Source organism: Lynx rufus, unplaced genomic scaffold, assembly GCF_022079265.1.
Source record: "Lynx rufus isolate CCGP_SWC_20201006 ecotype Redwood Valley unplaced genomic scaffold, mLynRuf1.p SCAF_8, whole genome shotgun sequence".
NCBI lineage: Eukaryota > Metazoa > Chordata > Mammalia > Carnivora > Felidae > Lynx > Lynx rufus.
In genome coordinates this window covers 114615274-114634422 of record NW_025814896.1, presented here as the reverse complement: position 1 = coordinate 114634422, position 19149 = coordinate 114615274, and the positions used below count along the sequence as shown (strand labels likewise).

The window sequence follows — 19149 nt, the reverse complement described above, 5'->3', positions numbered from 1 at the left end:
GATGTTCATGTAATTTAAAAGTACATTTTTAAAAGTTACTGGATTAAATCATCTTAAGTAGAATATAAAAGATTATAATGCTGTGTTCCGTAATAAAGTAGGGTACCATTTTTGTCTTCATACCAATTTGTTAATTATGAAGTGTTTTGCATTTGGTGGATTGATATGATTAGTTGATAAAACGAGTTTATAAAAATAGCATATTTTCCATTTTTAGGACATGAAAAGTATCAGTGTGTAAAAATAAAGTGCAGTATGAATGTTTTTATTCTCTTTTTGGAAGGCTATTAAAAAAAGATACCTATATATATATATCAACTTAGATTTCATATTTAGTGTTATATCACAGTTATCAGTTATATGTTAATATTGAAAGAATGTTGCTGGAAGTCTGAATTCTAAAAAGAGAGTAGTCCTCTTTTTGTCATCAGAATATCTGGATCTGGGGTCTTGTCTAAAATTTTTGGACAGATGGGGCACTTGGATAAGCCAACTGTGGCTCAGTTGGATAAGCATCCAACCTGGTTTCACCTTGGCTCATGATCTCACCGTTTGTGAGTTTGAGTCCCACATGGGGCTCTGCGTTGAAAGTGTGGAGCCTGCTTGGGATTGTCTCTCTCTCTCTCTGCCTCTTCCCCACTTGGTCTCTCTCTCTCTCTCTCTCTCTCTCTCTGTGCCAAACTTAAAAAATAAATAAATACAGTTTTTGGACAGAGAATTAGTTTTAGTTGTATTGAACATTTTTTCATTTTAATTTGAGGAATTTATACTAGATGATGACTTAAGGTTGATATCTTAATAAAGGATATAATACAATGAAAGATGGTATCAAACTGTTCAGGTTTTAAAAAGAACTATAGAATTACAATAAAATATTGGAATATTTATAATGAAATAGATCCTTACGTCAGTATTTTTCATTCTCTACTGACTGAAATGTTAGGTATTTACCTGACTTTTACCACCTTCTTCCCCTTGTTGACCTTTAACATCCACTTGCTGATTTCTCTCTACCTAAATAATTACAACTGTGTTGTTCACATAATATTGTTTGTAGACCTTCCACCATCCCAGGCATCCTTTACTGTACCACATTAGTTTGTCACTGTCTTCACTGAAGTATGGGGTCCTGGGTTTGGTTAGATCAGTGTGGATGTATTCTTTTCCATATGTTGACCACACATTTCTGTTAAGATAGTTCATTTTGAATATGTGGGTAACAATACAGAGGGCTCTTTTATATTACCTGATGACTTAGTGAATGCCCCTCTTATGGTTTTGCTTACTTTGAGTATTTAAAACTCATTGAAAGATTTTACATTTATCTCTTTAAATTTTTATCTTTCATTTTATTTTTAAATGTTTATTTTTGAGAGAGAGAGAGAGAGAGAGAGACAGAGGCAGGCAGAGAGAGAGGGAGACAGAAGATCCGAAGTGGGCTTGGCATGAACAGCACAGAGCCTGTTGCAGGGCTCAAACTCACGAACTGAGATCATGACCTGAGCTGAAGTTGGTGCTTAACTGACAGAACCATTCATTCAGGCGCCCCTACCTTTCATTTTTGAGCATGGTGTCAGTTTGTCCAGTTTTTTTTTTTTTTTATCTTGCTCTGGTTTATAATAGCTCCCATGTATTGAAGCTTTATTCTGTGATACTACACTGAATACATTGCTTTATCTCATTTAATTTTTAACAGCCCTTCAAATCAATATATGATTAAGTTTGTTTAAAAAAGTAAAAGCAGTATGGTAATTGTTAGAATCATTACAAATTAAATATTTGAATAAGGATCTGAGTGTAACATTTTTTGTTGTGTTTAATTTTCTGTGTTCATCTTTTTTTTTTTTTTTTTAATTTAGGCACAGCAGCTCTTATCAGCATGTTTAGAAAAGATAGATATTTCTAGTACGGAGGGTTATGATTTGTTCATCACACAGCTCAAAGATGGTTTAAAAAATACATCCCATGAGACTGCAGCAAACCATAAAGTTGCTAAGGTAAGAGGTTAAAACAAAATTACCTTGTTTGGGATTATTTCACACCTCCATACTTTTGCCTTTCTCTGTCTTTCCCATACTCTCCATCTCCCCTTGAAACTATTCCAGTTCTAGATTTTTCCTCTCCTTTAGGGAAAAAATGTGTTTATAAGTCACCTCAAGTTGAAACTGTTTTTACTGAGGTTTAACTTCAGGTTATGGGAACTGTTTTGCTTAACTTTGTTCCTAAAGCTTCTGTGCTTGGTGGCTCTATGTTGGTTGAGAGGCTTAAAGAGAGCTACTTGTCAGGTGATGAGCTTCAGTGAGAAATGGAATATGTATTTGAAAATGGGGGCCATTTGGGTTTTTGTTGAAATAATCTTGGGGTGATGTGACTAGTATGTCTGTGCCAGATGATGCATTGAATTAAATCCTTGGGTATATTTTACTGATTTTTCTTTTTTGTCTAAGTTATAAATGCGATACATATAAAATTTCTGTACCAAAGGATGTAAGGTAGAAAGTAAAAACCGTTTTCCTAAAAATAATTTTTGTGCTTATAAATACCTTTTTTCTCAAGTACAGTTGTAACTGTACAAAAATGTCGTGATGTACTGTCATCTGTTGGGGCTGCGTAACAATACCACTAGCTGGGTAGCATATATACAACAAATTTATTGCCCACAGTTCTGAAGGCAGGGAAGTGCAAGATCAAGGTGGCAGCATGGTTGCCTTCTGATGAAGTTCTTCTTGGTTCATACTTGGCTCCTTCTCACTGTGTCCTGACATGCTGGAAAGATCAGGGGATCCTTCTGGAGCCTCTTTTATAAAGGCATTAATCCCATTCATGAGGGCTCTAGTCTCATGACTTAAGTACCTCCCAAAGGCCTTACCAGTACTGATACCATCCACCACCTTTGGGGGGTTAGGATTTCAACAGATGAATTTTGCTGAGGGAAACACACTTTCAGACTGTAGCATGTATCTTGCTTTTTTTTTATTTATTTTTTTTTAACATTTATTTATTTTTGAGACAGAGAGAGGCAGAGCATGAACGGGGGAGGGGCAGAGAGAGAGGGAGACACAGAATCTGAAGCAGGCTCCAGGCTCTGAGCCATCAGCCCAGAGCCCGACGCAGGGCTCAAACTCACTGACTGCGAGATTGTGACCTGAGTTGAAGTCGGACGCTTAACCGACTGAGCCACCCAGGCGCCCCTGTATCTTGCTTTTTTTTTTTTTTTTTTTTTTAATTTTTTTTTCAACGTTTATTTATTTTTGGGACAGAGAGAGATAGAGCATGAACGGGGGAGGGACAGAGAGAGGGAGACACAGAATCGGAAACAGGCTCCAGGCTCTGAGCCATCACCCCAGAGCCCGACGCGGGGCTCGAACTCACGGACCGCGAGATCGTGACCTGGCTGAAGTCGGACGCTTAACCGACTGCGCCACCCAGGCGCCCCTGTATCTTGCTTTTTAAATTTAAGAATGTATCTTGAGTATCTTTGCTATTAATCGTCAAATCAGCTGTATCCTTCCTGATACTGAGTTTTTAATATAGATTTACAATGATACATTAACTTTTATTCCATTGATGAGACATTTAGTAAAATACAAACCATACTATGCATTTCAACAGAGAGAATTTATCATAAAGAATTGATTTTAACCTTGTTTGGGAATTGAAAAAGTGAAATGGAAACCGTGAGTAAACACACAGATAGTAACTACAGGAAGCAGCTCTCACCTTGGTCTGGAGGAACAAGAAATGAGGGCTGTCAGCACATACAGGCTTAGAGAGTAGGCCCTATGGGTCTGGGACTCAGACTTCTCAGGAGGAGCTGCTGCCCAGCTGGTACCTCAGGAGTTTGGGGATTGGAGCTTGTGGAGCTGAGACACAGATCTCTGAAGAGAGGTACAGCTTGGCTGGTGTTACTGCTTCTGAGGAGCTCTGTGAGACTGGTTCTGGGAATGCTGAATAAACAAAACAAAATGCTGAAGACTGTAAGAATCAACTGCTGCCACCAGGTCCTGTGCTGAAACAGCGTTGACAGTAGTGACAAGGAATAGCAAGGGGAAGTCGTCCGCCCCCCCGCCCCCCCCCCCCCATCGTGCTTTCCAGTTTCCATCCTGTGTTCCTTGTGTCAGAACCTGACAGACAGGAAACTGGCTGGCAAAGAAGAAATGCAGTTTGCAGAGTCCTAGCCCTAGCATGATAGGGAAGAGAAATAAAGGGTCCATTTGGAGCTGAGAGATTGTAGTTTGATAATTGGCACAGTGTACCCTTTGACTGTTCACCATCTCCATACACACTTTGTGTACATACCTGAACCTTTAATACTGATACAACAAGAATACGATGCTTTTACTTTTTATAAATGAAGATTCCCTCTCCCTGTCCCCAGAAATGAGAGACACAAAGTTCCAAAAATATTTTATGTATCCCTAGGTGATAGTAACTACTAAAATTTAGTTATGTTTAGGTCTCAACCGTATAGTGACACTAATACAATGTGTATAATTTGTCGGTTTCCTCAGGAGTAGATGTTTTTTGATGAGCATTTGTGTATTTGATAAATATTTTCACATTCTGTGTTTATGAGAGGTCTGTACATAGACCTTTACCCTTGGCTACCATCCTGATGTTTCCAAATGCCTGACCATCCAGCCAAAACATTAGCTACTGTCCATTAATCAGTGAGGATCTTTACTTATGGGCAGTATTCAATCCAGACAAAGAGAACAGCCAATATACTGGTTGAAGTCCTGCCCACTGAGAAGATTTACCTTCACTACTATCCTGATTGAGGTTGTGATGTTGTAGCCATCACTTTAGGGTGGTACAGATGTGCAGAACCATCTGTAAATCAGAGCCAAAGTTTTTCTTCCACATTTACCTTCTATGTAGTTCTCTGTGAAGCCATCAATGCTGAATGAGAAGGCGGGATTATAACAAGAGTAGGTATTGAAGAAGTCTGAGTTACTTGCTTTATTCACCTTGTCCAAAACTGGCCTTTTGGACTTTCTCAAGACTGATTTATAAATCACCTAATGAAGGAAACTTGTATTTTGTGCCCAGTATTATGGTTTGGTGTATAACATCTATATAACATATAACATCTAGTTTGTGTTGGGCAGCTCTGATTGCACAGACACATATTTCATGGATTGGTATTAATTTCTGTCAGGACTGGGAAGCCAGAAACTGTTCTCAAAAGAACAGTTATTTAGAGAAGAGGGCATGGCTTTACCCTAACGTTTGTGCTGGTAGTTGTTCCAGTGTAGCTTGTCAGATAGGCCTTTCAGGATCTTCACTTGCCACACACACTTCTCATGTCATTGAATATGCTCACTGGTACAGATGGCAGAATATCTCGTGATTCAGCCAGGACCTGCTACAGAGCTTCTTGTTCTGTGTCTCATGAATTCTTTGAAAATTGATAGAGTTGCACACTCACATATACTGAATATTGGGTCCAGAATCCAGTTAGGCCTCCCAAGCATTGTGCCTCTTTTTCAGTATTTGCTTCTGTCAGTTGAAGCAACTTGTCTTTCACCTTGGAAGGACTATCCTGACATGCTCAGTCCACTGTACCTCCAGAAACTTCACAGAAGCTGTAGGACTCTGAGTTTTTCTGGATATTATTGATCCTCTCTGGCTTGCGTGTGTCTTACTAAGGCATGTAAGTTCCTTGCTACTTTCTCCTCATGCAGACCAATCACCGTCATGCTATAGTGTGTTACAGCATGATGTAGTAGACCAGTGTGGTGGTCTGCAGGATGTTAAGTTCATCAAGATTTCTGCAGATTAGATACGCTAAAGAGCATGAGATACAGTCCCAGGGTAAGACTGAAGCTTGGGTGTTACTGCCATATAAAAGCAGTTTACTTTTGGATGGTCCTTAAAAATTGGTATAAAGAAAGAGTATTTCACAAAACTGTAACTGCCTACCAGATACCAAGGGATTTGTTGACTTCTGCAGTAAAGAAACGTCATCTGGAACAGCAGCTGCAGTTGAAGTCACCTGATAGTTTATAATCCACAGTTTTTCTTTCATATCCGTTTACATTTTGCATTGGCCAAACAGGCCAATTAATGAAGGTGAGATAAATGAAAATGAAGTTAAATGAAGGTGAGATAGTTTGACTTCCCCTGTATCTATCAGGTCTCTTATAGTGGCATTAATCTCAGAGATTTCCTCAAGAATGTGGTATTGTTCTGGTTTAGTAGCTTTCTAGAGAATGGAAGTTCTAGGTGCTTCCGCTTGGCCTTTGTTCCTTTACTACTTTTTAGAGAGGACCAGAGAAACAATGTGGAAGTTTTTCTAGTTGTCTGTTTTATATCTCTTCCTATTGCATTTGGTAATGGGACAAATAACTACAACACAGGTACGGGGATCCACAGAGCTCACTGAGACAACTTTGGGAAAAAACTCCATTAATCACTTGACCACCACAAATCCCCACTTTCACTAGTGGACCACAGTGATGTTTTAAATTAGTTCAGTGCCACTGCTTTGTAGTGCCTGAAAGATCATCATATTTTCTATTTCCTCATGGACAGTGACTGTAGTGAATGTCGTCTACAGGTGCTTTTGGGGAAGGCTTGAAGTATGATTTACAGTGAAGTGGGACAATATTGTAGTATCCTTTCTCAAGGGGATTCAAGCAAGAGGCTCTGGACCTATGAATGGGTTAGTTCTAGAAACAAAGTAAGAGGCTTTCAATTTCTTTCTGTCTCTCTTTTTAGCAATTTAAGTCGTGTCTGTGTCCACAAGTTTTTCTAGTTAGATAAGTAATAATTTAGTAGGCTGCCTAGAATGTACTAGATGCAGTGGAAACCATAGGTGAGCAAGGATAGGATATAAAAATGAAATGGTTTTATAGACTTATTTCTCTGGAAGGATAATACTGAGCATCTTCGCTTTCTAACTTTTAAAATAATTTTTATGTTAAATAATTATAGTTAATATTTGTTGAATGCTTACTGTATTAAAGATTGTACCAGTTCTCACTTGAATTTTCTTAAGAACATTATGTGAGTAGGTATTTGTTTTTCCCCATATCACAGAAGCAGGAGAATGAAGTTAATTTGATCAGGGTCACATAGTTGATGATGAAGATGGTCTTGGAATCCAAGTCTGTGTAACTATAACATCTGTGCTTTTAGTTGCTTCGCTGAATTAACTGACAACAAATACATAAGAGTCTGCTAAACTGAAGTAAATCCTCATATGCCAAGTAGTGATACACTGTACGAGTATATAAATATATATATATATATATATATATATATATACACACACACAGACACACACACACATACATATACATACACACAAGTATTATATATACAAGTATGTTCACAAGTATATACACAAGTATGTTCTTATGAGTGGAGATGTTTGAGTGCCTAGTTTGTGCTTAACATTGTAAATGTGCTGGAGGAATATGAAAAACAACAGATGATTTTCGTTATCCTCAATTGTTGATGCATACGTAAGAAGATGTGCTACCATCAGGTTCTAAACTTTTTCTAATTGAGGTTTCATTTTTTTCTATAATTGCAAGTTTCTGCTTTAAATGTTGAGTTAATAGAGTAAACTGACCTGAAACTGATAAATAGTTCTTTATTTTGTAATGTATAAGTTATAGTTTTGGTTTAAATTGTTGAATACATTTTTCTTTGCTTTCATTCCCAATTTATTTCAGTGGGCCACAGTTACATTTCATCTTCCTCATCATGTGTTGAAGTCCATTGCCAGTGCCATTGTGAATGAACTCAAGAAAATAAATCAAAATGTTGCTGCCTTACCTGTGGCGTCCTCAGTGATGGACAGATTGTCTTACCTCTTACCTAGTGCTCGTCCAGAACTTGGAGTGGGGCCAGGCCGTTCTGTGGACAGGTATAACCTTGCTTATGAAGAGATGTGACAGTGAAATTGAACCGATTAGGTTTTGATTAACCAAGAATAACAAAAATTTAATTATGATTGAAAATGTATTTCAAAATAATTTTGAAAACCATTCAGATTCTTATATCAAAATACTGAAGTGAATTAGTATTTGAATTGCGATTAAGTAATTTCTTTTGGTGCCTGGGAGGTATTTAAAGAGGCCATAAAACTGTACTTTGAAAATTCCAGCTCTGTACATAGTAAATATTTGAGTCCACTTAAAAATATAATTATTCAGTAGAGAAGAAGAATTTTGCCTGGTTGAAATTTTGTGACCTTTGAGATAAATTTTCATAAGTTGAAAAGCCATGCCAGAATCCATGTAGAAGAGCTATATATTATTTCCTACTTAGAAAATGAGAAGAGTTGAAAAATCAGGGTGATATTGAATTACAGTTTCTGTGCCTCCTCCCCTGGATTTAAGCAGTTCACAAAAATCTTGGTTTGGCCAGTATTTTCTTCAGTAGAGATTCATTGAGTTCCTACTCTGTGTAATACTAATTAAAAAGTCAGTAATATGTTCATTTAAATGTTAAATTTGAAATAACATATATCAGGTTCTTACTAAAAGTACTGAAGTTTAGAAATGCTATAAGGAAATATTAAATCTAGCAATTTTGATGAGTTCACCTTTGCCTTCCCATGTATGGGGAAGATTTTACATTTTCACATTTTCACTGGATGTGAATTATAACTTCCTATGCTTTTTTTCTGAAGTACATTTATAAATAGTACATGCTGATGTTAACAAAGGCACTACCAAATAAATTAGCTTTAACTTCTATTAAGTGTGGCTCTTACATTAGTTTGCAATATTTATTAGCTTATGTCTTGGTAATCTTGAGACTTTTGCTTAATCAGTTGCCTGTTTTTTTGTTGAGTGATTCTATTATATAAATAACTTCTTTTGGTTAACATTTGGGAAAGATTTTTATATTCTGTAGCAGTATTGCAATCTGTGTCTTTTGGGTAAAATGTAGAAACTATCATTTATAATCTGAATAGCTTTTAGGTAATAGGTAGTATGGCTGTCATTAAAATATTCCTTAGACTATGTCTGGAGAGGGGGGTGGAAATATGTACCTGGAGTAAGTATTTCTTTTCCTAGAGCTGTGCCTATCTTGAGATTATAAAACAGCCCTTCAGAGCTATTTTCTTTGCAAACAGTAGCTAGGTTTCTAAAGAAATCCATGCAAGCTGTGGTAAATGTCTTATTTTAGGAAATGCGTTCAGTGGATAGGATATTCAGTGTTTCTGGAGGTGTTTAAATGTCTCAAAATACTAATTTTGATGTAGTCTGTGCTGTTTTTTTCAGTAAAAATGCATCTAGGAACCTCATAAGGACATTCATGAACTTAGGTCTGTTGGAGGTTTGAGTCAGGGTCTGTTAGATGCTATTGTTCTTTTGTTTGGTAATATAAGTAAGTGGACAGTTTTCTGTCTGACACAAATCCTGAAGACATTTACAGCCTGTGAATGATAAGGCTTTTCTAACCCAACAACTTTGGTTTTTTCCCTTTTCTTTTCTAATTTAAAGTGAGTGAGAGCCAGCGAGCAGTGAAGAGGGGTAGAGGAGGAGAGAGAGAGAGGGAGAGAGAACCTTAATCAGGTTCCACACAATGTGGGGCTCAATCCCATCTGGGATCATGACCTGAGCTGAATTCAAGAGCCAAATGTTTAACCAGCTGAGGCACCCAGGCACCCCTGTTTTTTGTTTTGTTTTTCTTTTAAACCAGAACACAACTATGAGTTAAACCTAAATTCCCTGGCAATATTGTAAGAAATTATGTGCTAATTTAGGGAAGAATTTAGAGAAAAGTATTTTTCTGGTCTCACTGTGATGACCTTTATACCACTTTCTCTCTTTTTCCCCCTTCCTCTTATCATCTGGACTTTTGTATTTGGAGGAATAACCTTTGCTTACCAGTTCTTTCTTTCTTGAAGCCATTTAGACTTTTTCTAAATTGGGTATCATTCTTTAAAAAAATAGTCTAGGTTGGGGTGCCTGGCTGGCTTGGTTGGTAGATCATGTGACTCTTGATTTTGAGGTTGTGAGTTTGAGCCCCCTGTTGGGCGTAGAGCTTAATTTAAAAAGTAAATTAAAAAAAACTCACTTAAAAACATAGCCTAGGTTATAGGTTTAGTCACAGCAAGCTATATATTTTAATATGAAAACATATATGAAGATTTCCTTTTTTGATGATTCCCTGAAGGGTATAGCTTTCCTGGAAAAGGAATTCTCTGGAGAAAGAACAGAAGGAAAACTGCTTTCTACTTAAATTTTTTTTAAACCAGAAAATACTTTTTCAACAAGGTTGAGATAAAACCACTGTTCCTTTGGTTGTGGTTTTATCCATTTATGTAAAACTTGGCACATGATGAAAGCATATGGTTCTCTATCTTTACGTTTCTAGATTTTCTGTTCTCTGCTTGGTAATTCTGCAACATTCGTTAATTTAATCTATCTCTGGAATTATCAGTTGTAGCCATCAATCTTTTCTTTTTGCCTACACTGTTTAAGGGAAATTGCTAAAAGTAATCATTTTTAGTTTAAAATACATATTGGAACTTCGTCATTAGTCCATTCCCAGTTTTTGTTGATAATTTAGTAAAATTTTTCTTCATTGTTAAATAGGAGTGTCACTATAATTTGATGCCTACCTTCGATTACATAAAGTATGTTTACTTTTAGATCATTGATGTATAGTGAAGCTAACAGACGGGAGACATTTACCTCATGGCCTCATGTAGGCTATAGATGGGCACAACCAGATCCCATGGCTCAAGCTGGATTTTATCATCAGGTGAAAAAGACTCAGAAAACATGTTTTTCAGTATGCTTTTGTAGTCTTCAGTAAAATCATCAACATTTTAATACTCTTTCAAAAACTTACTTTATGCAACCTTGCTGTGTGCTTTTGTTTTTGCATTTGTGTGAGTTGTTTCATTCTTGGACATTTGATCATAATACTGACTGGCTATCTCCTATATCCTGAATTGTGTACAAAAAGGAAAAAATATTTGTTACAAGTAACTAACAGCTGAGTTAATGCTTCATAACTATTTTCTTTCAGAAACCAGATAATATATATTTTAACTATATAGTAAATTTACCAAATCTGTAGTCATAGTAGGTGCTAAGTAGAGTAAGTGCTCAAAAATATTAACGTTTGTTTTCAGACGTATATGTTCAGATTTTGATACATTTTATATATATGGCATTTTGTCTCATGTGTCTTGAAGAATATGACACAAATTAGGTTCACTAGTTAGCTTTCCTTTTTTACTTGGCTTTCTTGTGTTGTATGATATTCAGTTTTTAACAATAAAATCCATTACAGTCTGTTTCCTTATATATTTAGCTGTATTTCAAATACTTTAATAATACAATTAGAAGATGCTAGATCAGAGATTGAGTATGTGTGTGCCTCCATGTTTGATTTAGTGCTCATTTTTTGATGAAACACGATTTTTCAAATAAAGCGAATGTTTAAGCATTAGGGCACTCACTGTCTTTCTGGGACCAGTGTATAGGTTGTCTTTTCCTCAGTATGGTATTTTACCTAAAATTATGAACTTTTTAAGAAGTGTTTTTATTAAAAGGTTATTTAATATTAAGCTTTTTGTCTTCTTTATAAACTTGCAGCCTGCCTCATCTGGAGATGATAGAGCCATGTGTTTTACTTGTAGCGTGTGTCTCGTTTGTTGGGAACCTACTGATGAACCTTGGTGAGTTTTGATTTTTCTGGATGTGATAGGCTAAGTTAGTCCTATAAGTAGGCTTTTAAACTTTCCTTATTTCGTCTAGATACAGTAATATTTTTGCCTTTTTGCCATCTGTATTTTTGCCTTAGTCCTAAGAGAATGAGAGTGTTATGCTCTGTCACATCGGTTGGCATATAGTAGCTAAGGTCTTTGACTTCCTAAAATCTACATGGGAGAAGTGCCAAAGGAATAGAATTAGGCTCTGAAACCAGAAGGCTTTGACAGAGTAAGTTGATACAGCATGATAAACGTCAGCAGTTTAATCTTGGTCTGTTGAGGGCAGCCTATCAGTAGGGAATCCATAGAGGATGGCCTTATGATTTACATTTTTTTAAAGTTTTTTTTTTTTTAATGTTTATTTATTTTTGAGAGAGAGAGAGAGAGAGAGAGAGAGAGAGCGAGCTTGAGTGGGGAAGGGCCAGAGAGAGAGGGGGACAGAGGATTTGAAGTGGGCCCTATTCTGACAGCAGAGAGCCTGATGTGGGGCTCAGGCTCACCAACCATGAGATCATGACCTGAGCAAAGTCGGACGCTTTAACTGACTGAGCCACCCAGGCACCCTACGGTTTACGTTTTTAACTTTGAAGTAATTTTGGGGAGTCTGTGGTAATTTGAATTCTAGTGGATGAAACTTTAGTACTTGGTTAAGTATTTGGGGCACCTGGGTGGCTCAGTTGGTGAAACACCCGACTCTTAGTTTTGGCTCAGGTCATGATCTCACAGTTTGTGGGTTTGAGTTCTGCCACGGTCTTTGCCCTGACAGTGTGGAGCCTGCTTGGAACTCTCTCTGCCCCTCCCCTGCTCACACTGTCTCTCTCAAAATAAATACATAAATTTAAAAAAGAATAAGGGAAGAACTTGGTTAAACATTAGAGAGCATGTATCAAAACCTGATTTTTATGAATAACTGAGGTCCTATTAATAGAAATAGTAATTATAATAACAAGTATTTATATAATGCCACTTACCACATACCATCCTATGCACTTTATATATTTTTAACTTGTTTAATTCTCACATTAGCCCTATGAAGTAGATATTATTATCGTCATTTTATAGGAGAAAATGCAGAATAGTCCCAACTTAATCCTTATAGTCACTCAGTGAGATAGGAATTATCCCAATGTAAATACAGAAAATAAAATTTGTCAAAGGGGATATGGCTAATAAGTGACGGAGCCAAGATTTGATTTGGTTTTAAGATACATCATTTCTTTTGTAGTAAAATTAGTTTGAGGTTTCTGAATGTTAATCAGCTGATGTGAATGGGGTGAACTAGCTAAAGTCTATTGGAATGTGTGCATGGATTCCAGCTTGCAGTGGGGTATACTGCATGAAACATCTGTGGACTGCGAGTCAAACACATGCAGTTTCCAGTTTAGGTTAAAGTTCTATTTGGAACTCAGTCTTTTCCCCTAGAAACCATTTATATATGTATAGAAACAATTTTTTTTTTTTTTTTTTAAATTTGAGAGAGAGAGAATGTGAGTGGGTCAGGGGCAGAGAGGGCAGGGGAGAGAGAATCTTAAGCAGATTGCACTAAACACAGGGCTCGATCTCATGACATGATCTGAGTTAAAATCAAGAGTCAGACGCTTAACTGAGCCACCTGGGCACCCCAAGATATAGAAACAATTTTATTTTATTATTTTTTAAAATGTTCATTTTTGAGGGGGTGGGGGAGAGAAAGAATCCCAAGCAGGCTTTGCACAATCAGCGCAGAGCCTGATGCAGGGCTTGAACCCATTAACCATGAGATCAAGACCTGAGCCAAAATCAGGAATCAGACACTTAACTGACTTAGCCACCAAGGTGCCCCTAAAAACCATTTTATTTATTTATTTGTTTGTTTTAAAGTTTATTTATTTATTTTGAGAGCAAGAGCAAGAACGAGGGAGGGGCAGAGAGAGAGGGAGAGGGAACCTGAAGCAGGGCCACACTCTTAGGACAGAACCCAAGGTGGGGCTGGCGCACACAAACCATGAGATCATGACCTGAACCAAAATCTAGAGTTGGATGCTTAACCGACTGAGCCACCTAGTCACCCTTAGAAACATTTTATTTATTTGTTTAGTTAGTTAATTTGTTGCAAGAGTGGGAGAGGGGTGGAGAGAGACCGAGAGAGACAGAGACAGAGAGAGAATCCCAAGCAGGTTTCATACTGTTAGCACAAAACCTGACGTGGGGCTTGAACACAAGAACTGTGAGATCATGACCTGAGTTGAAATCAAGAGTCGGATGCTTAACTGAGCCACCCACGCACCCCTAGAAACCATTTTAATGTGTCCTTTTAGTTTCTCAGGCTGATCCTCAGTTATTTAACCCACCTGAAAAATTATGTCATGATTTTATAGAATATAAGTTTATTCAAAAATATTTTGATTGTGGGGAATTGGTTCAGATTTTCAGCTTGGTCACAGAATCAAAGATTCTACCCCTTCTTTGTCCAAGGAAGGATTCAGGATTCTTCAAATTTGAGCAATTGATAGTATTTTTGATGGCCTGAGGACAGTGTTCTAAATGGGTAGGAGGAAATAAGATTGAGCACAGCTGGGGAGCTGAGCCTAGGTACCTTCTGAATCTGTAAGGGGGAAAAGAAGGAAGACTTACAAGTGGAGAATGGGACTCTCATATTTTGATGGTGGGAGTCAGTAGAACTACTTTGGAGGGAGATTGAAGTTTTTAAAAAATAAATTGAGCACACCCTGTTATCTGTTAATTCTACTTGTACTTATTTACCCCAGAGAACTAATTCCTCTTGTATGCAAAGAGGCATAAAAATGGTTGGAAGCTGCAGTTGTAAACATGGAATCATCTTAAATACCTGTCAGGATGGAATAGCCAAACAAAATATGGTATACTCAGAAAATCTATTATCCAACAAGTAAAAATAAAAGGAATCAATAGTTTGCTCTCTATTAATCACCTTCAGTAACTTTTAGGTATGCTATTTTATCAAAAGATCTGTTGTAGAATGATTCATATAATAGTACTTTTTCTTTAAAATGAAAAAACCCTATATTATATGTATAAAAAATATTTTAGAAATATACCACTTAAACTCATAAAAGTGGTCATTTGGAGGTGGGAAAAGAGATTACTGGGATTGGATATTATAATTGAGTGATATTTAGCTTTATAATCATGTGTTACTTGTGTAAATAACATTTTAATTAAAAAGTTAAAACTTAGGAAAGAGAAAAATATATTAGGATTTAGCTGGAGGGAATCCAGTTGAAATATATGCTTGGGGGATGCCATGTAAAAGCAATTGTGTAAGACATCTGTGTATTACAGATTATCTAGGATTTACATATGGATATAGGTAAGTTGTAGGTACCTTGTATAAAGAAATATGTACACCCCAAGGAATAGCGTATTTTGTAAGTATAGTTTTTATTTCTTTGCCATGGAAATGAAAAAAAAAAAAAAAAGACTTTTTTTGGTAGAAACATCCTGGCATTTCAAGGGGCGCCTGGGTGGCGCAGTCGGTTAAGCGTCCGACTTCAGCCAGGTCACAAATCTCGCGGTCCGTGAGTTCGAGCCCCGCATCGGGCTCTGGGCTGATGGCTCAGAGCCTGGAGCCTGTTTCCGATTCTGTGTCTCCCTCTCTCTCTGCCCCTCGCCCGTTCATGCTCTGTCTCTCTCTGTCCCAAAAATAAATAAACGTTGAAAAAAAAATTAAAAAAAAAAAAAAAAAAAAAAAGAAACATCCTGGCATTTCAAATAATGCTGTGTAATTACAGCTAGTGAAAGTAAAAAAAGAATAACCAGAAAGAAACAAAGTAGTCACAAAGTTGGAGAGGTAATTTTTTCAGTGTAAAAGTTGATCCTGCTTTCAATATTTGAGAAAATTATTATTTTTTTTTTTTAATTTTTTTTTTCCAACGTTTATTTATTTTTAAGACAGAGAGAGACAGAGCATGAACGGGGGAGGGGCAGAGAGAGAGGGAGACACAGAATCAGAAGCAGCCTCCAGGCTCTGAGCCATCAGCCCAGAGCCGGACGCGGGGCTCGAACTCACGGACCGCGAGATCGTGACCTGGCTGAAGTCAGACGCTTAACCGACTGCGCCACCCAGGCGCCCCAGAAAATTATTTTTTTAAGCTTTTTCTTTTAGTGTTCATTTGTTTTTGAGAGAAGGGGAAGAGACAGCATACGAGCCAGGGAGGGGCAGGGAGAGGGGAGACACAGAATCTGAAGCAGGCTCCAGGTTCTGAGATGTCAGCACAGAGCCCAGGCAGGGCTCGAACTCGTGTAGCATGAGATCATGACCTGAGTGGAAGACCCACGCTCAACTGACTGAGTCACTCAGGTGCCCCCCAAAATAAATTTTGTTTAGAGGTTATTTATCTGGTCTGGTCTTGTAGTTAATGTATAAGATGTATTTGCGCATCTTTTTTTGTTTGTTTGTTTTTTAAGTTTATTTTTGAGAGAGGGAGTGAGCAGAGGGAGGGGCGAGAGAAGAAGAGAGAGAATCCCAAGCAGGCTATGTGCTCTCAGCCCAGAGCCCAGTGCGGGGCTCGATTCCAGAAATCATGAGATCATGAGCCGAAATCAAGAGTCATGTGCTTAACAGACTGAGCCACCTATTCACCTATGTGTGTTCTTAATCTAGGTCACTTTATCCATACTCTGTAGATCTTTTTGCTTTCAGATCTTTACTAAAAGATTTTTTGTGTTACGAATGGCATTTGTTGAGTTTTTACTCTATATCGTTTATATTGTGGCCACTGATAAATATAAGTATGCATATAATTTTATATAATTTAAAAATTGCTTTATTGAGATATCTTTGACATGTAAAAATTACATATATTTAAGGTGTATAACTTGATGTTTTGGTACATGTACACTCTGAAAAGACCACCACAATCAAGCTAATTAATATATCTATCACCTCTGCTTAGTTGCCATTCTGTGTGTGTACATGTGTTAAGATCTAATTTAAGATATATTTGTTTCTCAAATTTCAAATATATAATACATTATTATTACCTGTTGTACCTTTATGGAGAATTTTAAACTGAAACAGAGTAGTTATTTATTTACAGTTGTAGGAAACTATGAGGAATTATTAGAACTTTAAACAATTTTACCAGTATGTTAATAGAGTATAAATTATACTGTAGTGTTCTGTGTCATTTGAGACTGACCTTCTATGTAATCCATTCAAGTGAAGAGTAACTGCTACCAAAGTGAGTGGTAGAATGTTAGTGATCTTGATCAGATGGAGTGATTTGGTATTTGAGTCTTTTTAATAAAGTCTAATTAATTGTTTTTTTTTAAAAAAGGAAAGATCCTGGAGTTCTCTTTTAATCTACAGATTTAACAGCTAAATGTTGTTCAGTAAACTTTTCCTTCCTTAATCTGTGTAAAGGTCTGAACACGAGAGACATTCCCCAAACTGCCCATTTGTGAAAGGTGAGCACACACAGAATGTGCCGTTGTCAGTCACTCTCGCAACAAGTCCTGCACAGTTTCCTTGTACGGATGGAACTGACCGAATATCTTGCTTTGGGTCGGGGAGCTGCCCTCATTTTCTAGCTGCTGCAACAAAACGAGGAAAGATCTGCATATGGGATGTTTCCAAACTTATGAAGGTATGTTTCAATTTTGAAGTGATAGATTAGTAGCTGAGGAAAAAAATCAGTTTTAAACTTAGGCTTTTCATTTGTTTAGGTGCACTTAAAGTTTGAAATTAATGCCTATGATCCAGCAATTGTACAACAGCTTATTCTGTCGGGAGAGCCAAGCTCAGCAGTTGAATCCAGGAGACCAACTTTGGCATGGCTGGAAGACTCCTCCAGTTGCTCAGATATACCCAAATTAGAAGGAGATAGGTATGTGAGGTTTTTTTTTTTAGTGGCATTTATAAAAGTTAGGTGTTTTCCTAAATTTTATATTCTCTTAATTCTAAAGAGGCAGAAAAAAATATTAGGTCAAGAGAATGGAGAATAAATGTTCAGTTGTTAGATCTGAAAGAGCTCTGTGATTCTTGAGAAAAGTTTTCATTCAGAAATGCTATAGTCTGTAAAACATACTTTTATATTCTGTCTCAATCTGTGCCAACTGGAAATAATTGCTACACTGAAAAATAAAGTCTAAATAATGAAATGAAATCCTCGGATTATACTTGAAGTTTTATCTTGTTGTATATTTTTTCCTAGAGCAGTTGAACCAAATGATTTTGGTTTCCACTTTTTTTCATTAACACCTTAAATTGTATCAGTACCGTTGGATAGTGAAAAAAACTTCTGGCTAGGCAAGATGACCCAATTATGTAAAATAGTTTATCAGTAGTCAGCAGTGAGTTGAGGCATGATTGCTAAAGAGACATTCTGGTAAAAATGCTGTGTTGGATTCTTTTCCATTCAGCTTTTCTGACAGTCTTGATTTCTGTAGCTGTATTTGATCTGCGTGGGGGTAAGAGAGTCAAAGTATAATCTCACTTCACCCACTCGTCTCCCAAGACACTGCAGTTGTAGCTCTGAACTCGGCTAGAACTATAGAGGAATGTCTGCAGTGTAGTCAGGTGGACCGAATAAAGGGTTCCACAAAGCACCCAACTTGTGGTAGGCAGTAGAAGCTACTCCCTTTTAAGATTCTGAGAGTAGCAATGTGAAATGGAGCCTATTTAACTATGGTCAGATGCCCTGATGCTGAGGAGGTCTATCATTTTTCACTTGCAGGGGCTTCTTATGTTACTGATGTGTGATCGATGTTATATGCCATAGTTCGTGGTTTAACAGTATTTTGCTTCATAGTCCCTTTGATGGCGTGTGTTTTCATTAAGAACTCATGTAAAATTTTATTAGTACGAATTATTTTATTAAGGGAATTAATGGAAAATTCATGATATATTAGTTGGGAAGGTTAGCTCTGTCTAGTCTGTCTTGGTAATGATAATGTATAAATTCTGGGTAGGTAAATGAATGTGGCCTGAGCTCTGGAACAGACTGAATTAAAGCTTCATGGTTGTTTTTAGTTATTATAAATCCCTGTGAGAACTTGATGGGAAAGCATCTGACCTATTATTTGAGTTTTGAGCACATTTGTCACTAGGACTAGAAAGTAAGTGTGCTTGAGGTCTGTGATTTTCTTAGAAGTTAGTGGAAAATTTATATAAGATGATGAAATTAGTATGTGCTTTTAAACACTTATTTACTTATTTTTTTATTATTTAAAAAAATTTTTTTAAACATTCATTTGTGAGAGACAGCATGAGTGGGGGAGGGGCAGAGAGAGAGGGAGACACAGAATCCAAAGTAGGCTCCAGGCTCTGAGCTGCCAGCACAGAGCCTGATGCGGGGCTTGAACCCATGAACCACGGGATCATGACCTGAGCTGAAGTCGGACGCCCAACCAACTAAGCCACCCAGGTGCCCCTGAACACTGATTTTAATTAGAACTTTTGTCTTGGGGTTTTGTAATTTGGGGATTAAAAATTGAAT

The 19149-nt window shown here is 37.1% G+C and overlaps 1 protein-coding gene across 6 annotated transcripts in view; it reads left to right on the top strand.

Moving 5' to 3' along the window:
• BIRC6 (baculoviral IAP repeat containing 6) overlaps window positions 1-19149 on the top strand; it is a 225438-nt gene that overhangs the window by 28051 nt on the left and 178238 nt on the right. For all 6 annotated transcript variants that reach the window (XR_006960345.1, XM_047069619.1, XM_047069617.1 and 3 more), the window contains exons 3-8: window positions 1860-1997; window positions 7686-7879; window positions 10623-10734; window positions 11577-11659; window positions 17076-17298; window positions 17378-17538. Coding sequence is in view for 5 of the 6 variants with exons in the window: in XM_047069619.1 (XP_046925575.1) it covers window positions 1860-1997; window positions 7686-7879; window positions 10623-10734; window positions 11577-11659; window positions 17076-17298; window positions 17378-17538 (911 nt within the window). In the remaining variant the exon portion in view is untranslated. The remainder of the gene's footprint in view (window positions 1-1859; window positions 1998-7685; window positions 7880-10622; window positions 10735-11576; window positions 11660-17075; window positions 17299-17377; window positions 17539-19149) is intronic.